This window comes from Syngnathus floridae, chromosome 5 (assembly GCF_059516105.1).
Source record: "Syngnathus floridae isolate MCC-2025c chromosome 5, RoL_Sflo_1.0, whole genome shotgun sequence".
NCBI classification, from domain to species: Eukaryota; Metazoa; Chordata; class Actinopteri; order Syngnathiformes; family Syngnathidae; genus Syngnathus; species Syngnathus floridae.
The window spans coordinates 13,452,501-13,468,452 of record NC_142417.1 but is presented as its reverse complement, the minus strand read 5'-3'; the positions used below and the strand labels follow the sequence as shown (position 1 = coordinate 13,468,452).

At 40.8% G+C, this 15,952-nt stretch overlaps 1 protein-coding gene across 4 annotated transcripts in view; it reads right to left on the bottom strand.

The window, feature by feature from the left end:
• tet3 (tet methylcytosine dioxygenase 3) overlaps positions 1–15,052 on the bottom strand; it is a 41,157-nt gene extending 26,105 nt beyond the window's left edge. For 2 of the 4 annotated variants that reach the window (XM_088375816.1, XM_088375818.1), the window contains exons 1-2: positions 14,904–15,052; positions 11,087–11,710 (exon numbers count right to left, since the gene is read on the bottom strand). In XM_088375816.1, the coding sequence (XP_088231942.1) occupies positions 11,087–11,446 (360 nt within the window). In that variant the 5' untranslated portion in view covers positions 11,447–11,710; positions 14,904–15,052. Of the gene's footprint in view, positions 1–4,096; positions 4,157–4,763; positions 5,046–11,086; positions 11,711–14,903 lie in introns of those variants that run through there. The other 2 variants (XM_088375821.1, XM_088375822.1) reach the window with 2 other exon arrangements.
• Between the last annotated feature and the right edge of the window lie 900 nt (positions 15,053–15,952).

The window sequence follows — 15,952 nt, the reverse complement described above, 5'->3', positions numbered from 1 at the left end:
GAAGAACAAGAACAAACCTATTCACTACTGCATAGTGGCTGCTTGCCATCCTTGTCCCTCTCAGGACTTGAGCTAAGATTAGCTCTCCATATGTCTGGTCAGGCGGAGCCGGTTTTAAAGGGCCAGTGGTCTGCCATGGCAACTCGATCTATGGTCACGGCATGAAAAGGCAAGAACAGTAGAGGCAAGCAGGCCCAGTTCGAACTTTTCAGCTGAATTGATGGAGCTATGACTGAGTTAGTCCCTTTTAAGAAAAAGGTTAAAGAAACATATTTAAAGTGCTTATAATGCCCTTATTTGAATGCCTCTTTTTCAGCCTGCTTTTGTTGGTTCACCTATCGATTATTTTGTACATGTATTAATAGGTTTGTGCGTGTGTGTGGGGGGGGGGTGATGGAAACTCGAACAGCTGCGGAGCTATATGACCTAAAATCTAGTAGTGCTGCATTCATGTATGAACCGCACACCCAGTAAGAGCGGCAGCATTGTCGGCAGTCATGTGAGAGTTAAAGAGTTGGAGCAACAGCTGATAGCTCCACCCGCTTTTTTTTTCCATACATTTTTTATTAGCTGCGGCATCATGCAGCTGACAAATTCCCTTCCCTTCCATCAAACACAGACAGCATCCACAATGCCAACACGGCATCACTAAGGCACCGTCGTGCCAAGCTAATTCAGGGTGCTTAACACAAATTAACTGATGATTTATATGACATTTAAAAGCTTGGAAAATGTATTAAACATCCACTTATTTGTTAAGGTAACATAAATTTGGGTGAAACTTTCAGTTCCATCATCTGGAATTACAGACATATCTAAAGGATGGTTTTAAGAACCTAATCATCACTGTTTTGAGAATCCAAATCCTTCAAACAAGGTCAACGTTTAAAAATTTGAGACTATATAAACTTGCATTTGGGCTAGTAGGGTATTGTTGTGTCATCTGGGGCTAGTAGGACGAGTGAGGAAATGAATGTCTTCGGGCCAAGCTTATGAAAACTGACAAAATAACTAAAACTGGAAAAAAATATTTTCATGAACAAAATAAAACAAAAGTTAGTGCTCTAAAAAGCACATCGAAATAAATGAAAGTACATCTTACATTCCACACAAAAATAACTATAGTGAACATAACCTTTTTGGTAAATTAATTTCATGCATGAACTTTGAGGATTTATTGTTAAAATGTTTTTATTTTGGTATTACACTACGGAAACTAACATATTTTACATAAGTAAAAGTGAAATAAACAATTTTAATTAAAAATAAAAACTATTATAACCCTGCTAGGCACTCGGGTGATTTGTCAGGTATAGACATCTGAGTTATCTGAATTTTTCTTTTGTTCATCTTAAGAGCACATTTGACATGCTATGCGTCCAACTTCATTTAGTAATATTTTAAAAAAAGTTTCCTCATGACTTAGAAAACAACAGTCAATAACTAGGAACAATGTTACTCACTGTTTTCTGCGGTCAAACTCTGTCCTCAGTTGATTGCTATTTATTCAGTCCAATCTCTTATCACATGGTAATCATTAGCTTTCAGTACTTATAACAAAGCATGGCAAAGCAATAGAGCAAAATGTGAAGAAAATAAATAAATATATATATATACGTATATATACGTATGTTATAAATATCCATCCATTATCTGTACCACTTGTCCCCACGGGGGTCATGGACGTACTGGAGCCTATCCCAGCAGTCATCGGGCAGTAGGCGGGGGACACTCTGAACTGGTTGCCAGCCAATCGCAGGGCACACAGAGACGAACAACAATTCACACTCGCACTTATACCTAGGGACAATTTGGAGTGCTCAATCGGCCTACCAAGCATGTTTTTGGGATGTGGGAGGAAACCAGAGTGCTCGGAGAAAACCCACGCGGTCCCGGGGAGAACATGCAATCTCCACACAGGGAGGGCTGGAGGTGGAATCGAACCGGCACCCTCCTAACTGTGAGGCGGTCGTGCTAACGAGTGCCCCACCGAGTCGCTACTGAAAAAAAATAAAAATAAAAAAATAAAAATTATATATATATATATATATATATATATATATATATATATATATGACATAACACATTTTATTACTATATTATATGATTATAAGGTTATTTATTTTGTTATGTGCTAGCAGTTTAGTGTCCCAGCTTGACTGCTAAATGTGTGGTTGGGTTGATGTGGAAGAACTTGAAATGCTCTCAAATACCTTTGGGGTAAATTACAAGAGCAATTGTGAGCCGAACTCTCTCTCAACATGAGTTGAATGGAGAAAAATTCCCACACAGGTAAACTCTACAACTTTTGTACAGGAGATGAAATGGCCAGGGGTCCAAAAACCTTTGGCCAACTATTCTAAGAGCGGTTCTTGCCTGAAAAAGTGTAGTGAAAGACTGAATGGCACACTTGTGTTGTCAAACCTTCCACTTCCTGAGTCTGCACAATACGCTCAACCACTTCCTACACAACTACACACCCATACACTCACATGTATGATGGTTAGTGGATTACGTGACCGCCACGATTGGCTGCTGTAGCTGAGCTAAAATTAAAGTGGTGGTGTTGTCATACTCTCAGTGTTGCCCTGGAAACTAGGTCACTGTTAACCCTTTGCTTACCAGCCTGGGGATTCCATGCAAAGCTAAACATATGATTAACACACAGTCTATCTGCTGCCCCACCACGCCATTTTATATATCTTTTCCAATTGAAAGAAAACCTCAGTGCGAAAAAGCAAGTTAAGGCTGTCTTGTAACCTGTTTTTGGACTTGTAACCTCTTCATTAAACATACTCCATTAACAGCAGAAAAGGAAGAAAAAAACTCATGCAATGACTCAGACAATCCTGACTTGTCACCACATAACCTGTTTTTGTTTTTTTTAAATAGTTGTACAAGAACTGTTTGCTATTCGGTAATCAGATTGCAGTTTGACAGAGAAACAAGATCTTTACTAGATAAACTAAAGTATAGTTACTAAACTGAACTGCTGATGAGCACAGCAACTGCAACCATCAACAAACAGCTCAGGAAAACACAAATGGGAAAGTGCAGCGATTTGTTCAAGCAAGAAAAGGTTTGACCACAAATCCAAGAATGATAACCACATTATTTTTTAGAAGTGCACCACATCTTATGGAGATTATTTTATCTTATATTTTCGAGAGATGATGTAATGCAGTTAAACAGTCAGGCTCATGTTAAATCCAACTGCTTTGCATTCGCTTTACTTTATTGTCTACACAATGACAGTCCCTTTTTCCAAGAATGCGTTTCTCCGACATCTTGTTTGCTACAGTATGTCCTCAACGATTATCTGGAGAACTCTCGCCGCTCAAACCTCCTACCTGCAAAAACACATGTTCCCGACAGCGAGTGTGAATAGCGCAGTTCCGAATGGCGGATTTCAGCGGAAACACGCTGCAATTCGCTAAGCTTTACAGAGCCAGCAGTGCGCATGCGTGACCTACTAACTTTTACTCCCTTTACCTCATTTGACGCCAGAACCTACGCTCGGAAGGACGCCGCGCCCCCTCCCGGCTCCTGAGCCTGAATCGAGGGTTCCTCCTCCTCTTCCCTCCTTCTCTCCTCGGCCTCTTGTATCTACACATGCCTGGCGCTGGCACCAATCAGCGGGCAGCGTGGGACGCTTTAAACCGAGGATACCGCTACACATCACTAAGGCTCACAGCGACCTGGAGATGGAACTCTAATATGAGCCGCTTGGAAGAAATGGAAATCAGATATGGAAGAACCGATAACAACAGGTGGTTTCTACACCTGGGTGAACTTTGGGCCAGCATACTTAATGACCAAACCTTTGGTCTGTGACTTTGACATAACGACAACGGCAAACTCGAGCAGCAACTGTACAGGAATTGTGCAGTCTTTGTATTCACGATTCATTAGGCAACATAAATTCACAGAAAGATCGGAACATACATGCTATCAGCAACACAATCATGTTATTGTTGGGTACACAAATGCCCACATTTACACCTCCGTGGTGCCTTAATGAGCTAACAAACCAGCAGCTCAGCTCACACGTCAATGACACACAAGCGCGGTAGCCAAACTCGGTGTCCTCCCTTACCTCAAATGCCACTTTGGGGTTCTCCGAGCAGCCCGGACCGTTTTCTTTCAAATTTTGCACCTTTTGAGACATTTAACACAGCGGCGGGAAGAAAGGGTGGAAGATAAAGAGATGGGAGGGGAGGGAGAATAACAATCAATGGAATAATGCGACAGAGGCCATTTCAAAACCACCTGTCATTGAGCAGAGTGGCTTTACCGATTAAAACATTTATGTCTGTCAACCTAAATTATTGGCATTGCTGTCATGTTCAGCAAACATCAAACAGCACACAAATGCATTTTTCTTGATTTGGGCTCAAGCAGCAAGCCGGTATTTCCTTCCTCTACTTCAACAGAGAATGTCAAGTAGAGATAATTTTAAATACACAATTATGGAATATTTCTACTTTGCACAAGCTTCTCAATGTTCACCTCTTCATAACATACAAGTGTTATGAATATAGGCTGAAACAAAACAGCAGCCTTCACAATGGGGCTGGTTACAGTTAAAACAAAAGATCGTCTCATTTGCCACAGGCTGGTCTCCTTGTCTACATCGCAACAAAATGATGTGCTTTGTCTCAAGATGCTCCTCGGTCCTGTCTAACCTCTTCCCCCTCATTGTCTTTTCCACCACCCACCTATCAAACCTCAAACAGTGTGGATCTATAGTGGCGAATATTTACCCTCCAAGTCTCACAGCTGCCTTGCTTTGTATTCCTTCGTCCGTTTGCAGAATCCCCATCAGACAGGAGCCAAGTCACCAGCTCCCCCTCGTCGTCACTGCTATCCCTCTACCTTTCTTCTCTTTCTTTCTACTCCTCCTCTCTCTCTCTCTCTCTCTCTCTCTCTCTCTCTCTCTCTCTCTCTCTCTCCTTTCTGTGTTCCAACGGCTCATTCAGGAAGCCATCTTGTGTTTTTAATCTGGTTTTGCCGGAGCACTCGTACACACGCTCTCTCTTTCTCTCTCCCCCTCGCTCTCTCACTCTACCCCCCTCCCTTGCTCGCAGTCCCTTGTGCTCGTACAAGCCAATCGGTCTACTCTGCACATGCACACAAACACACGCACGCTTGCTGGTTTTTCTCCTTCTCTGCACAGAATTTGAACATCATTCTAAGCGCCCCCTCCTCCGCTTCCTCGGTTCAAACATGCACATTGCACATTACACACACACGCACGCACATACACACACACATTAGACGTCACGTTAAACATAGTGCACAATAGCAGCCCATCCACCAATCAGAAGCCAGGCTAGGCTTTGCTGCTAGGGTGAAATTGAAGGAGTGCAAGGGAGTTCAGTAAGAGGGGCGATAGAAGCTTGTAATGAAAAAATAAAAAATGGAGCAAAGGTGGAAGCGTAAGCGTGAACGTGCTTGGGGTTGGGTAGGTGGCGGTAATCTCTATGTCTCCTGTCAATTATCTCTTCAAGCTCGCCTTCGCCAAACAATGCCTTTGGTATGTGGTATCAAGCACCATCTGTGTCAGGGCTGCTTGCAATAACTGGACTGGACTAGACGACACAGTGTACACACACACGCGCACATGCACACACACACATATGTACGTACACAAACATAAATGTAAACTGGAATACAGTCTGCCTAAGACACCCAAAAATCATTTTACTCAGCAAAATGCTGACTAAAAGCAAGCAAAGCAAAGCAAAGGTAAGTATGCAGATGTACAACAGTGCCAAGATTATTTATCACCAAGTGTTATCTGGAACCTGTTGGTCATTTGGTGTAACATTGTAAACCAGACGCAAGTAAAGCGCACGTTCGCCAAAAACCTTATTACGATGAAACACTTGCCAAAATAAACTAGATGCCCTTTCTCTTGACCTCTGCAGGTTAATGCAGGTTAAAATTGCTGCTCAATAACGTCGAGCAGTATTTACATGCATCCAACGGTGACGACACATTGCCGAGTGAAAAGTACACAGAGGAGACGAGCGAAAAAGAGAGAGGGACGTGAACTGCGGCAAGGCGAGGAAGTCCCCCCAGTAGTGACACAGCGGTAACTGTCTGACACTCAAATGGTACGGGGAAATCCCCTCTGCTGACGTCACACAGGTCACATGTGAGAATGTGTGTTTACTACGTGGGAGCAAAGGGGTGTTTGTGGTAGGCGTGATCGGGTCCGAGAGCGGCCCAAGAGCGCCGCTAGAATAGAAAATTCGCTTGCAGGTGGACCAGGTCTTAATTGCAACTTCCCATTGAAACAATTATTGTTCTCACAAACTACGTATAACACTTAACACTTCATATTAAAGCCTATTTTAATTAATTAATTTTAATTTAAGGTGAGAAATCGGGACAAGAATATATTTATTTTGAATTTTCTGTTATCCAACATCCATACATACACTACTCACAAAAAGTTAGGGAAATTGGTGATTTGGGTGGAATTTCTGGATGACCTTAAAATACACCTTACAAGTTTAGATAGAAGACAACTTTAGAGAAGATGTGAGAGATCGGACAGTACAGCCAAATGCAAGTGAAGCAGTCTTTATTGTGGAGGGAAAGGGGAACGCTGGGGAGCTGAAGCGGCGATCGGGCGAGGCTGCGCTCGTCGGGGGGTGGTTAGCCGGATGGCAAGCCAAGTGAAAGGAGCTGTCGGCTGGGCTTCGCACTGGCGAGGACTGAACGTGGCAGACGGGTGATCTCTAAGTAGAGCAGCTGTGGAAGGGACCGGTGTGCGCGCAGACATCACGAGACAAGCTGACATAAATTGTTGCGCTGGCTGCGCTAATATAGCGCTCCCAATCAGCCCGTGACAGGTGACAGCGATCGCGGTGACAAGGGGGCGTGGCTGGACGACACCGGTGCGTGACAGAAGATCAAATTAAGTTCAGGGTATAGTGCACTTTTGGTTCGTCTTGAAATTTCACCCCATATTTAGATTTTTTTTTTAATTTATTGGTTTTGCGTTTATCCAATAAGGTTAGTTTCTGATAAACCAGCCAATAATGTTAATTAACAACATGAAAGTAACCACTTTAGTTTTCTAAAAACTGTGGGAAGAAACAGCTCTTCAAATGCCATTAAAATCCTCCATAACAAATAAATTCATGAAAAAAAAACTGTTAACTAAAGCATTTGACCTATTCTACTGCCCACACTGCTCTTATACCTAATGTTTTCTATTTAAGTCGATTTTTTACGGTTTGACCATCACTGTAATTTTAAAGAGTCCATTAGGAGGACACCTTCAAATTTTGCACCGCTTAAGCTTATTTGTGTAATTTTTTAGCTGAAACTTGTCCACTATTTGAAATAGGAGTTCTCTGAGTATCAAACAAAAGTTAAAGATCGATTGTAGTTGTGGACACCAAAGTTGATGGAAAATGTAGCTTTTATGGGTGAGTGCTGACATCCTGGCAAGGTTTCAGCATAGTGGTTGAAACCTATAGCAACTTTTGATATTGAAAATGCAGTAGTGCATCATTGACTTTTAATGCTTGTAATTACATGTACAAACAAGAGACATTGCAAGCAGACGTGACTACTACAATGCAAGCTCAACCAAGATTCTGCATATTAAGTGGCATTTTTAACTCCACTTGCCTGACCAACAAATATGTATCATGAAATTTATCGGGAATTGCATTTCATGCATTACACATTTAAACATTTATCAGCTGAGTAATGTTTTTTTCTCTACCAAAAATCTGCATCAGTCTCACAAATATCCATATTGGTCGGGCTCTAATTTGTTTAACTGAAGGCATCAGTTGCTAGGCAATGATTACTTGATTACTGTCATCATATGGAGAATAGAAAGAAGAGATAGCAGGATTGGTGGGGGGATATTGATAAGTAATTATTATTAGAGCAAGAACGACACAACCACAGTTACTATATGGCTGAACTTACATACAGTGTGTCTTGAGAGTCAAAGGTGATGATTATCATGCAAATGTGTGTCTCTAATGTTTACTTAAGCTTTCATTTACTAATTAACAATAGGAAATTAGTGAAGTATGTAATATCAAGAGTGAGAAATGGCGAACTGAACTGAAATGGGCTAGAGTTCTTTCAGAGGTCAGGGGTTCAAATATGTGAAGGCAGTAAACTTCTATTACCCAACAACGAGAGAACCTCGGGAAAGACAATAGCCACAATTTGGAGCTCTCTTTCAATATGCCTCTCAGGCACTGACTGAACTCACATTGCACAGGCCAACAGTCAACATTGTCTTGGCCCAGCTAACTTATGACAAATGCTCCTGTCGTTAGAACTACTAACTTCTTTGGCCTGAATCTTCTGGACGTCAAAGTATAAAGACCAAATTTCAGTTAACAAACAACTGCCATTTTGCAGGAAACCCTTAAGGGGGGATGCGTGAAGCACCCGGACAACAAAACAAGACAGCACAGGTCTGAACAGTGCTGATGAAAACCCTTATTTCCTGTTTGTGGCAAAACAAACCACGTGTCCTTTCTTTTCAACTTTAAGTGATCCTCAAGCCTGACAAGTTTTTCCTGCCTGTCATTATATTAACACCCTCTCATCATTATACATAATTGAATAATTTGAGAGCCAATGCTTGATTTGGGTTGAACAAATTTAAAGGATGCACGTCAGTATTAAAAAAAAAAACATTGTGTATATAGTATGTACAACTACTAACTTGATTGGGACATGAAGTAGTGTAGAGGTTTAACGATTAATCGACAACTCGATTATATAAAGAAATATATATATCCATCCATCCATTTTCTATACTGCTTGTCCCCACGGGGTTCACGGGCGTGCTGGAGCCTATCCCAGCAGTCATCGGGCAATAGGCGGGGGGCACCCTGAAACGGTTGCCAGCCGATCGCAGGGCACAGAAATATGAACAACGATCCGCACTCGCACTCACACCTAGGGGCAATGTGGAGTGCTCAATTGACCTACCAAGCATGTTTTTGGGATGTGGGAGGAAACCGGAGTGCCCGGAGAAAACACACGCGGGCACGGGGAAAACATGCAAACTCTGAGGTTTTGGAGGTGGAATCGAACCGGCACCTTCCTAACTGTGAGGCGGACGTGCTAACCAGACCGCCTCACAGTTAGGAGGGTGCTGGTTCGATTTTACCTCCTGCCCTCCCTGTGTGGAGTTTGCATGTTCTCCCCGTGCCTGCGTGGGTTTTCTCCACACATTCCGTAGTGATGTATGATGCGTTTCTCTGGGTTTTATAATTTGATTATGGTTTGCACTAAGCACATACTTGTTTGTTGTTGTACTTGTTGTGTATGTTGCAAATGTAATTAAATATAACCCCCCCCAAAAAAACCTTACTGTTGTTTTTTTCCAATTTCTTGATGTGGTGTTTTTTTTATGGAAAATGGGGATGGTGGGGTTTTGATGTGTTCTAAAGAGTTTCAGGGATTCCACTTTTATTTATTTTTTATTTTTTTTACATGTCCAATGCATTTTAATGCGAGTCAATTTTGCAGTGTGTGGATTTTTGCCTATATTTGTTGTAAGCTTAGGAAAATACTAAGTAAATCTTATGTGTATTTTATACATCCGACCTTCAAACCTTTAACTTCTAATGATTGCAATGGAATGGAACTTACTCAATGTTTCATGGCAATTTGTAATGATCTTGTAATATTTGTTTCAAAGTGATTATTTGTCAGTGTGCCAATGAATATATGCTTCAGAGGCAGTCAGCATCCAATACCTAAATCTTGAGTTTAGTAGCCTTGTCAAGTTTTTCCTGTTCCAACTGCTGACCGTTCATTGCATCTTCCTCCTTCTTGACTTGAAAACCCATCCCCCGCCTTTTTAGACCCCGATGCACATACAAACACATTTAGCCATGCGCGCGCGCACACTGCACACTTGTAAATGCGCACTCTTTCTTCACACACCCACACAAACACAAAATAGCCTAAGGTTAACCCCCACCCTCAGTCGAAGCCTAGGAGGTCAAAGGACAAAGCAGAGGCAAATACAGGAATTCTCCTGTGCGGTTGCCTGCACAGCTCCTCAACCATGCACACAAAGATACGCACGCGCACACACACACATACACACACACTATTCACAGAACCAGCTATTAAGAAAATTGACTGTGAATATGTGGCTATTTTGATTCCAGCATAATATGCTTTGTGAAAACATATTGTCAGCCTATATTCTTATTACATGAAGCTAAAAATGGTACAATCGCATTTTAGTCCCTCATATACCTGAACTTGCATCGATTGAGAAGTTTCACTCATAGCTCGGTGAATTAAACTGACAGTAGGCAGCTGTCAAATATGTAAAGGAAAAAATATATATCACTAAGGCAAACACACTCAAAGTCAGGTATCACAATCCACTGGCTACCAGAGGATGAAAGTTCAAAACAAACTTTAAAAATGGTTTGTAGCACTAAGATGACTGACTCATGGTTTAAATTTCATACGCACGTCTAAATATTAAATTCTTGGAATGGGCTGTTTGTACGACTTTTAAGAACACTTGATGGTAATGAAAGGTGGTGAGGATTTGTTCGATTGTAATGCTGATGGAAAAGAGTTACGTAGTGTATTGGTGTTGTAGTTTATGGACAATCCACCTAACTAAAAAAAAATAAACAAAAATTATAACAGTACCTCATTTCCTGAGCTCTTTCAAATGCTGCAAATGACTCAGGGCTATGTTTACACTGTGGTTTAATTCTGATTCTTTTGAATCAGATTTTTTTCTTCAACGTTCCCGGTACAGTTCAGATTTTTCTAAATTCTTCCCCGGCCTCTTTCGTATCTGGATATAAATCTGCTATGTACACGATACAATTACAAGATGGGGCCCACGCCCCACTCATCCGGCCTATACATGATCTAAAGGCAAAGAAAATGATGCAAATTTTCCACAAAACAGAAGTGAAAAGCGATGGGTAACTTGGCACAGAAAACAGTCAGCGATGACAATCTACTATAGAAGTGATCAAATGAAACAAAATGTCCAACAAAACGTTGTTCTACTAATTGAAAGACAATGTTTAAGATGCCTACTCACCTCCCAGGTGTGCTGTCTTCTTTTCAGCTCTTCACATTTGCGCAGCTTGCAGATCTGCTTGCCTATCTTGCGGTTCATGCAATAAACACAGGCACCACAGTTTTCTTTGCGGCGGCATGGAGTGCAGGTACCACATTTCTTCCTCCTTTTCTTTTGGGTGTTGAAAGTGGCATCCAGTTGGGTGTCAGTGGGAGAAAGGGAGAAGAGGCCTGCTTGCTGATGCTCACTTTCTATGTATTTGCGATGCGGGGACGTCTTGGGCAATAATGTTCTATTTTCTGAGTGATCAGGAACTTTGCTGCTGAAAAAATTGCAGACATCCTGAGAAGCTGGACTGGGTATTGCCATCGGCTTCGACATTATTTCCTAATGCGAGTCCTGCTTTTAAAAACTGCTTGGCTTTATAAAAAAAAATCAAAAACAGCCTACTTCAAAAAGCTACACCTGGTTAGGTTTTAAAATATAAACACTAGCCTGGAAAAAAACACCTCAGTGTGTGTCATATTAATCTAACAGATGACCCTGCAAAACCTTGTCTTGCTACCCTGAGGTATGGTTGATGGTCCACTGGAGTTTGGGCAGAAAAACAGACTCTTGTGGATTCATAGTTATGCCAGGACCAGCCTAGACAGAAGGGGAAAAAAATAAAGAAAACTTCATCTCATTAATTCAAAACATTCTGCTTAGGTGCATACTGCACTACACAACACTTGCTGTAATTCATCTCCACTTAAATCTGTTTACCTGGGCGAATGCAGTCAGTTTACACCAACATTTAAACAGTAAAAGACATGCTTGTTCAGGCATATCCTTAACCGGATCCTTCAGTAAAGAACAAGTCAATGAAATTACAACTTTAATAACAACAAAGATAACTCACCTTGGAGAGTGCATTCAGACTTTTGGCTTTCTAAGCCTAACTGTCACTATGTGACTCACATGACCTTATAGATTCTGTGTATTCTTTGGGAAGCTACTATGTTCAACCTCAGACCCCACATGGACAAGGGCCTAAGTCCACCACTAGAACGAATGAAAGGGGGGGTGATGTGCTGATGCCGTGCACTGTCCTCTTTGTCTTGGTGGTCACACGCTCCAGTCGCCCATCAATAAAAGCTAGATTGTTCTGAGAAAAGCCACATTTTCCTTGCTACTGCCCAGTTTCAGAAGAACTGAATGTGTGTTTAAAAGCATTTCCAACTATATGGAAGGTAAAAACCTCCAACTTGTAATGGCTACGTTTCCAGAGACATTTGTTCAACAACACACAGCAAGCCACATGGCAGCAACACTGATTTTGGCATGTAAAAATGAACGTGAAAACAATCTTGTTTGAGATTGTGAGTATTGTTGTGCAGCCTTCAAAACTGCAGCGTTTTTTTAAAATTTAGCTCACGAGTGAGCTGGAGCCTATTCCAGCTGACTTGCAATACCTTGAAATGGGTGCCAGCCAAAGTAAAAGGGCACATTTGTATCAATGTGACCCAAAATGTTTAATTAATGCTTCCAGCACCTTGTAAAATCTGTCTCAAGGGCAGTCAAGGGGTCAAAGCGTGCTCAACGTTGTAATATCAAGGCGTGCCTAATTAAGTGTCCGGTGGGGGTTTATTGAACAAGATAGCAATCTAAGTAAGTTACAAATATAGTTAGCATGAAAAATGTAAAGCTAAAAACTAAAATTAGTAATTGTAATGCAACAGGTAAGCACTTCCGCCTCGCAATTTGGGGGTTTGGGGTTCATATCTTGGCTTTCTTTCTAGTTTGTGTGAAGTGGGATGTAATGTTGTCCTTTATCGATTGAAACGCCACAAGCATGCAACATATTTAACGGTAAGTAGCTCATTGGTTCACCTGAAGTAATTAGATGTCATGCTTAATGGTGCATTGAAGTGTGCACGAAGAGAAGCGGCGTCTTACTAGCAACCCATCCCAATGCGAATACATGGAAAAATATCTTGTTTTTTCATTGCACTGTACTAACTCAATTCTACACAGCTCAACTAACCTTGGTTGGCTGTATCAGTTTTACGCCTTGAACTGCGCAGAATTTAATACATCGGTTAAATTTGTACACACTATCAAACCATAATGCAGGTTACCAAAAGTCCCTTGTATCTACATCTCATTATGGTTGCAATTGCAACCAATTTATTTGAGAGGCGACTGAAGCCAGTAAGAAAATTCTCCACCTTGCGATAACGCAACAGGGTACGCAAAAATGAAAAGTGAGCTACGAGTTCCAAAGCCCTGTAAAGCATTTTTCAAGCAACGGGAGCGTAATTGCTTATAATAAATAGCAAATTTCTTAGTGGCAGTCTCATACCGAAAGTCGAGTGCATACTCGTTTCTCCATTAGAGCGCTCAGGAATAAAGTTGATATGATGGTACTAAGTTAACGTGTTTTGTCTAGCCAAAACAACATAGTTTTGTTGGGCAAACGTTAACTTTCTTTTTATGTGTCAGTTTTACAGTAAACTTGAAGAGAGAATACAAAAAGCAGTTCGATGCAAACACACTTTGTATCTTATTTGGAGAATTGTGCGAGCGAGAGAGTGAAAACAGGACCTAAGTAATACTTGTTAAGTGTGTTTTGCCAAGTTTACATTTGTTCACACCTTGTGTGGGGTACAACTATCAATATACAAAAAACGTACACGTTTTGGTCTGAGGTGTATCCCAGCAATAAACAGGGGCTTTTGTGAACACAGGGCGCTGGGAAAATAGCTTGTGGCGGAAAAGCCGCAATCCTACTGTGGTCTCAACACCAAGTCCTTACAAAATGAGCAAGTAAAAATTTGATTTTACAGAAGTATTTTTAAATCAAAGTAAGATATCAGCTATATACGACACGAAGAAAACAATGGCGTCTTAGTAAACATAGCAAGAGGGATGATAAAATGACCATTTAATTATAATTTGTGATATTAAACCAACAAAAAAACAAAACAAAAAAAACAAGTGCGTCACCAGTCAGCCATTAGAGGTGTCCAAATATTCATTTGCAACAGTGTCGAGTTCACGTGGTTTGCCACACGCAGAATTTACCCCCGGTGGCGCGCGCCCTATCCAAGCAATCACATATAAATAGCAGACGTCTTGAGATTTACAATAAGATAGTCCCTGTTATCTCCTGCAATCAGCAATGTACACCCATTAGTATTACGTGCGGGCTAATTGCTCTATAGAGCACTTTCACTAAGCGTTATTACGCACACATTACAATGAGATACTAAAACGCGCACGAACGTGTAAAAGTAAATGGTCCAACTTCAATTACGGGTATCCTATACTGCAAGAGAACACTTAATACTTTTAATAACTAATTCCAGAGGCGTTGGGTCGAACTTTAGAAACGGCCACATTACTAATGCAAACAAACAAACCAGTGAATAACATCATGCGTCACAAGTGAATGTAGGGCCCAGGCTAAAAACTCAATTATGGGTATCCTATACTGCAAGAAAGCGCTGTAATACTTTTAATAACTTATTCCAAAGACGTTGGGTCGAACATTAGAAACGGCCACATTACTAATGCAAACAAACAAACCAGTGAATAACATCATGCGTCACAAGTGAATGTAGGGCCCAGGCTAAAAACTCAATTATGGGCATCCTATACTGCAAGAAAGCGCTGTAATACTTTTAAAAACTTATTCCAAAGACGTTGGGTCGAACATTAGAAACGGCCACATTACTATTGCAAATAAACAAACAACAACAACAACGACCGGGGACTAACATGGGCCACACACGTGAATGTAGGGCCCATGCAAAAAAAACAAAAACGCACTTGCATTAAAGAAATAAAACTTTACCTGGTGTGAATGAACTACAGCGTAATTGAGGAGGTAGAAATTTCACTTCGGCTTCCACCGTCAAAATAACAAGAAAATGAGGAGGGAATGTGACAAGCTGAGCAAAAATAGAAAATTAGCGAGAAGTGGTCAACTCCGAGGTGTCAACCGAGAGGAAAAAAGTCAAGTGAAGCAATGGGAGGGGCTGAGGTTGGTAAACGAGAGAGAGGGTCATTTTAGGATCGAAGTCATCAGTAAATTATGGGCTGGAACTCTGCCAGATGAAGGGGGATACGATGCAATTGCTGTCTTTAAGTCAGCGGTGTGGTTTTTTTTATGGAATAAAAGAACTGTCTATAAACTAAAATGATTAAATGACTTATTTTGAGGTGTGTGAAATATTAGGAAATATTCAAAGTGTAACCCAGCTCAACCACAAAATAAATTCTGGATTATAATTTGGCTAACACAAACACTATACATTTAGATCCTCTAAATATGAACATTTTAATCATCAGGTAAGCAACGTGATCCATATTAATCAATATGAAGGCTAACTGAGTTGAAATAGTTTGATCAAGATTGATCAAACGTTTTACCAACTACCACCTCAAAAATACTTTCCTCTCCAAGTAACATGACCATGTTGATGACCAACATTAAAATATAGTACATGCAGCGTAATAGACCAAAGTTTTCATCAAAAACGAGAGCAAAGTTTCATAATGTTAAGTCACTGAAACATTCTCAACAAAAAGTTGCGCTTAGATTAATACAAAGGAAAAAAACGTGCTTAATTGCAAATACAAGTGAAATGTATTGCACAGATACACACACTGAAAATAGAACCTAAATAAAAAGTTCTAAAAGATGAATGTACTGAAAACTGTAATAAAGGATTAATGCATTGCACTAAACACTAAATACTGAACTGTACTAAACGTGTACTGCACTGGATTAAAGAATTGTTGAAGCCAATGTACCAGTGTGTTGACAATTAAAAAATAAAATATATTTCTGTTGAGGTAGATTTTTATGATGATTCTTTACTTGGCGGCTCAGTAATCTGC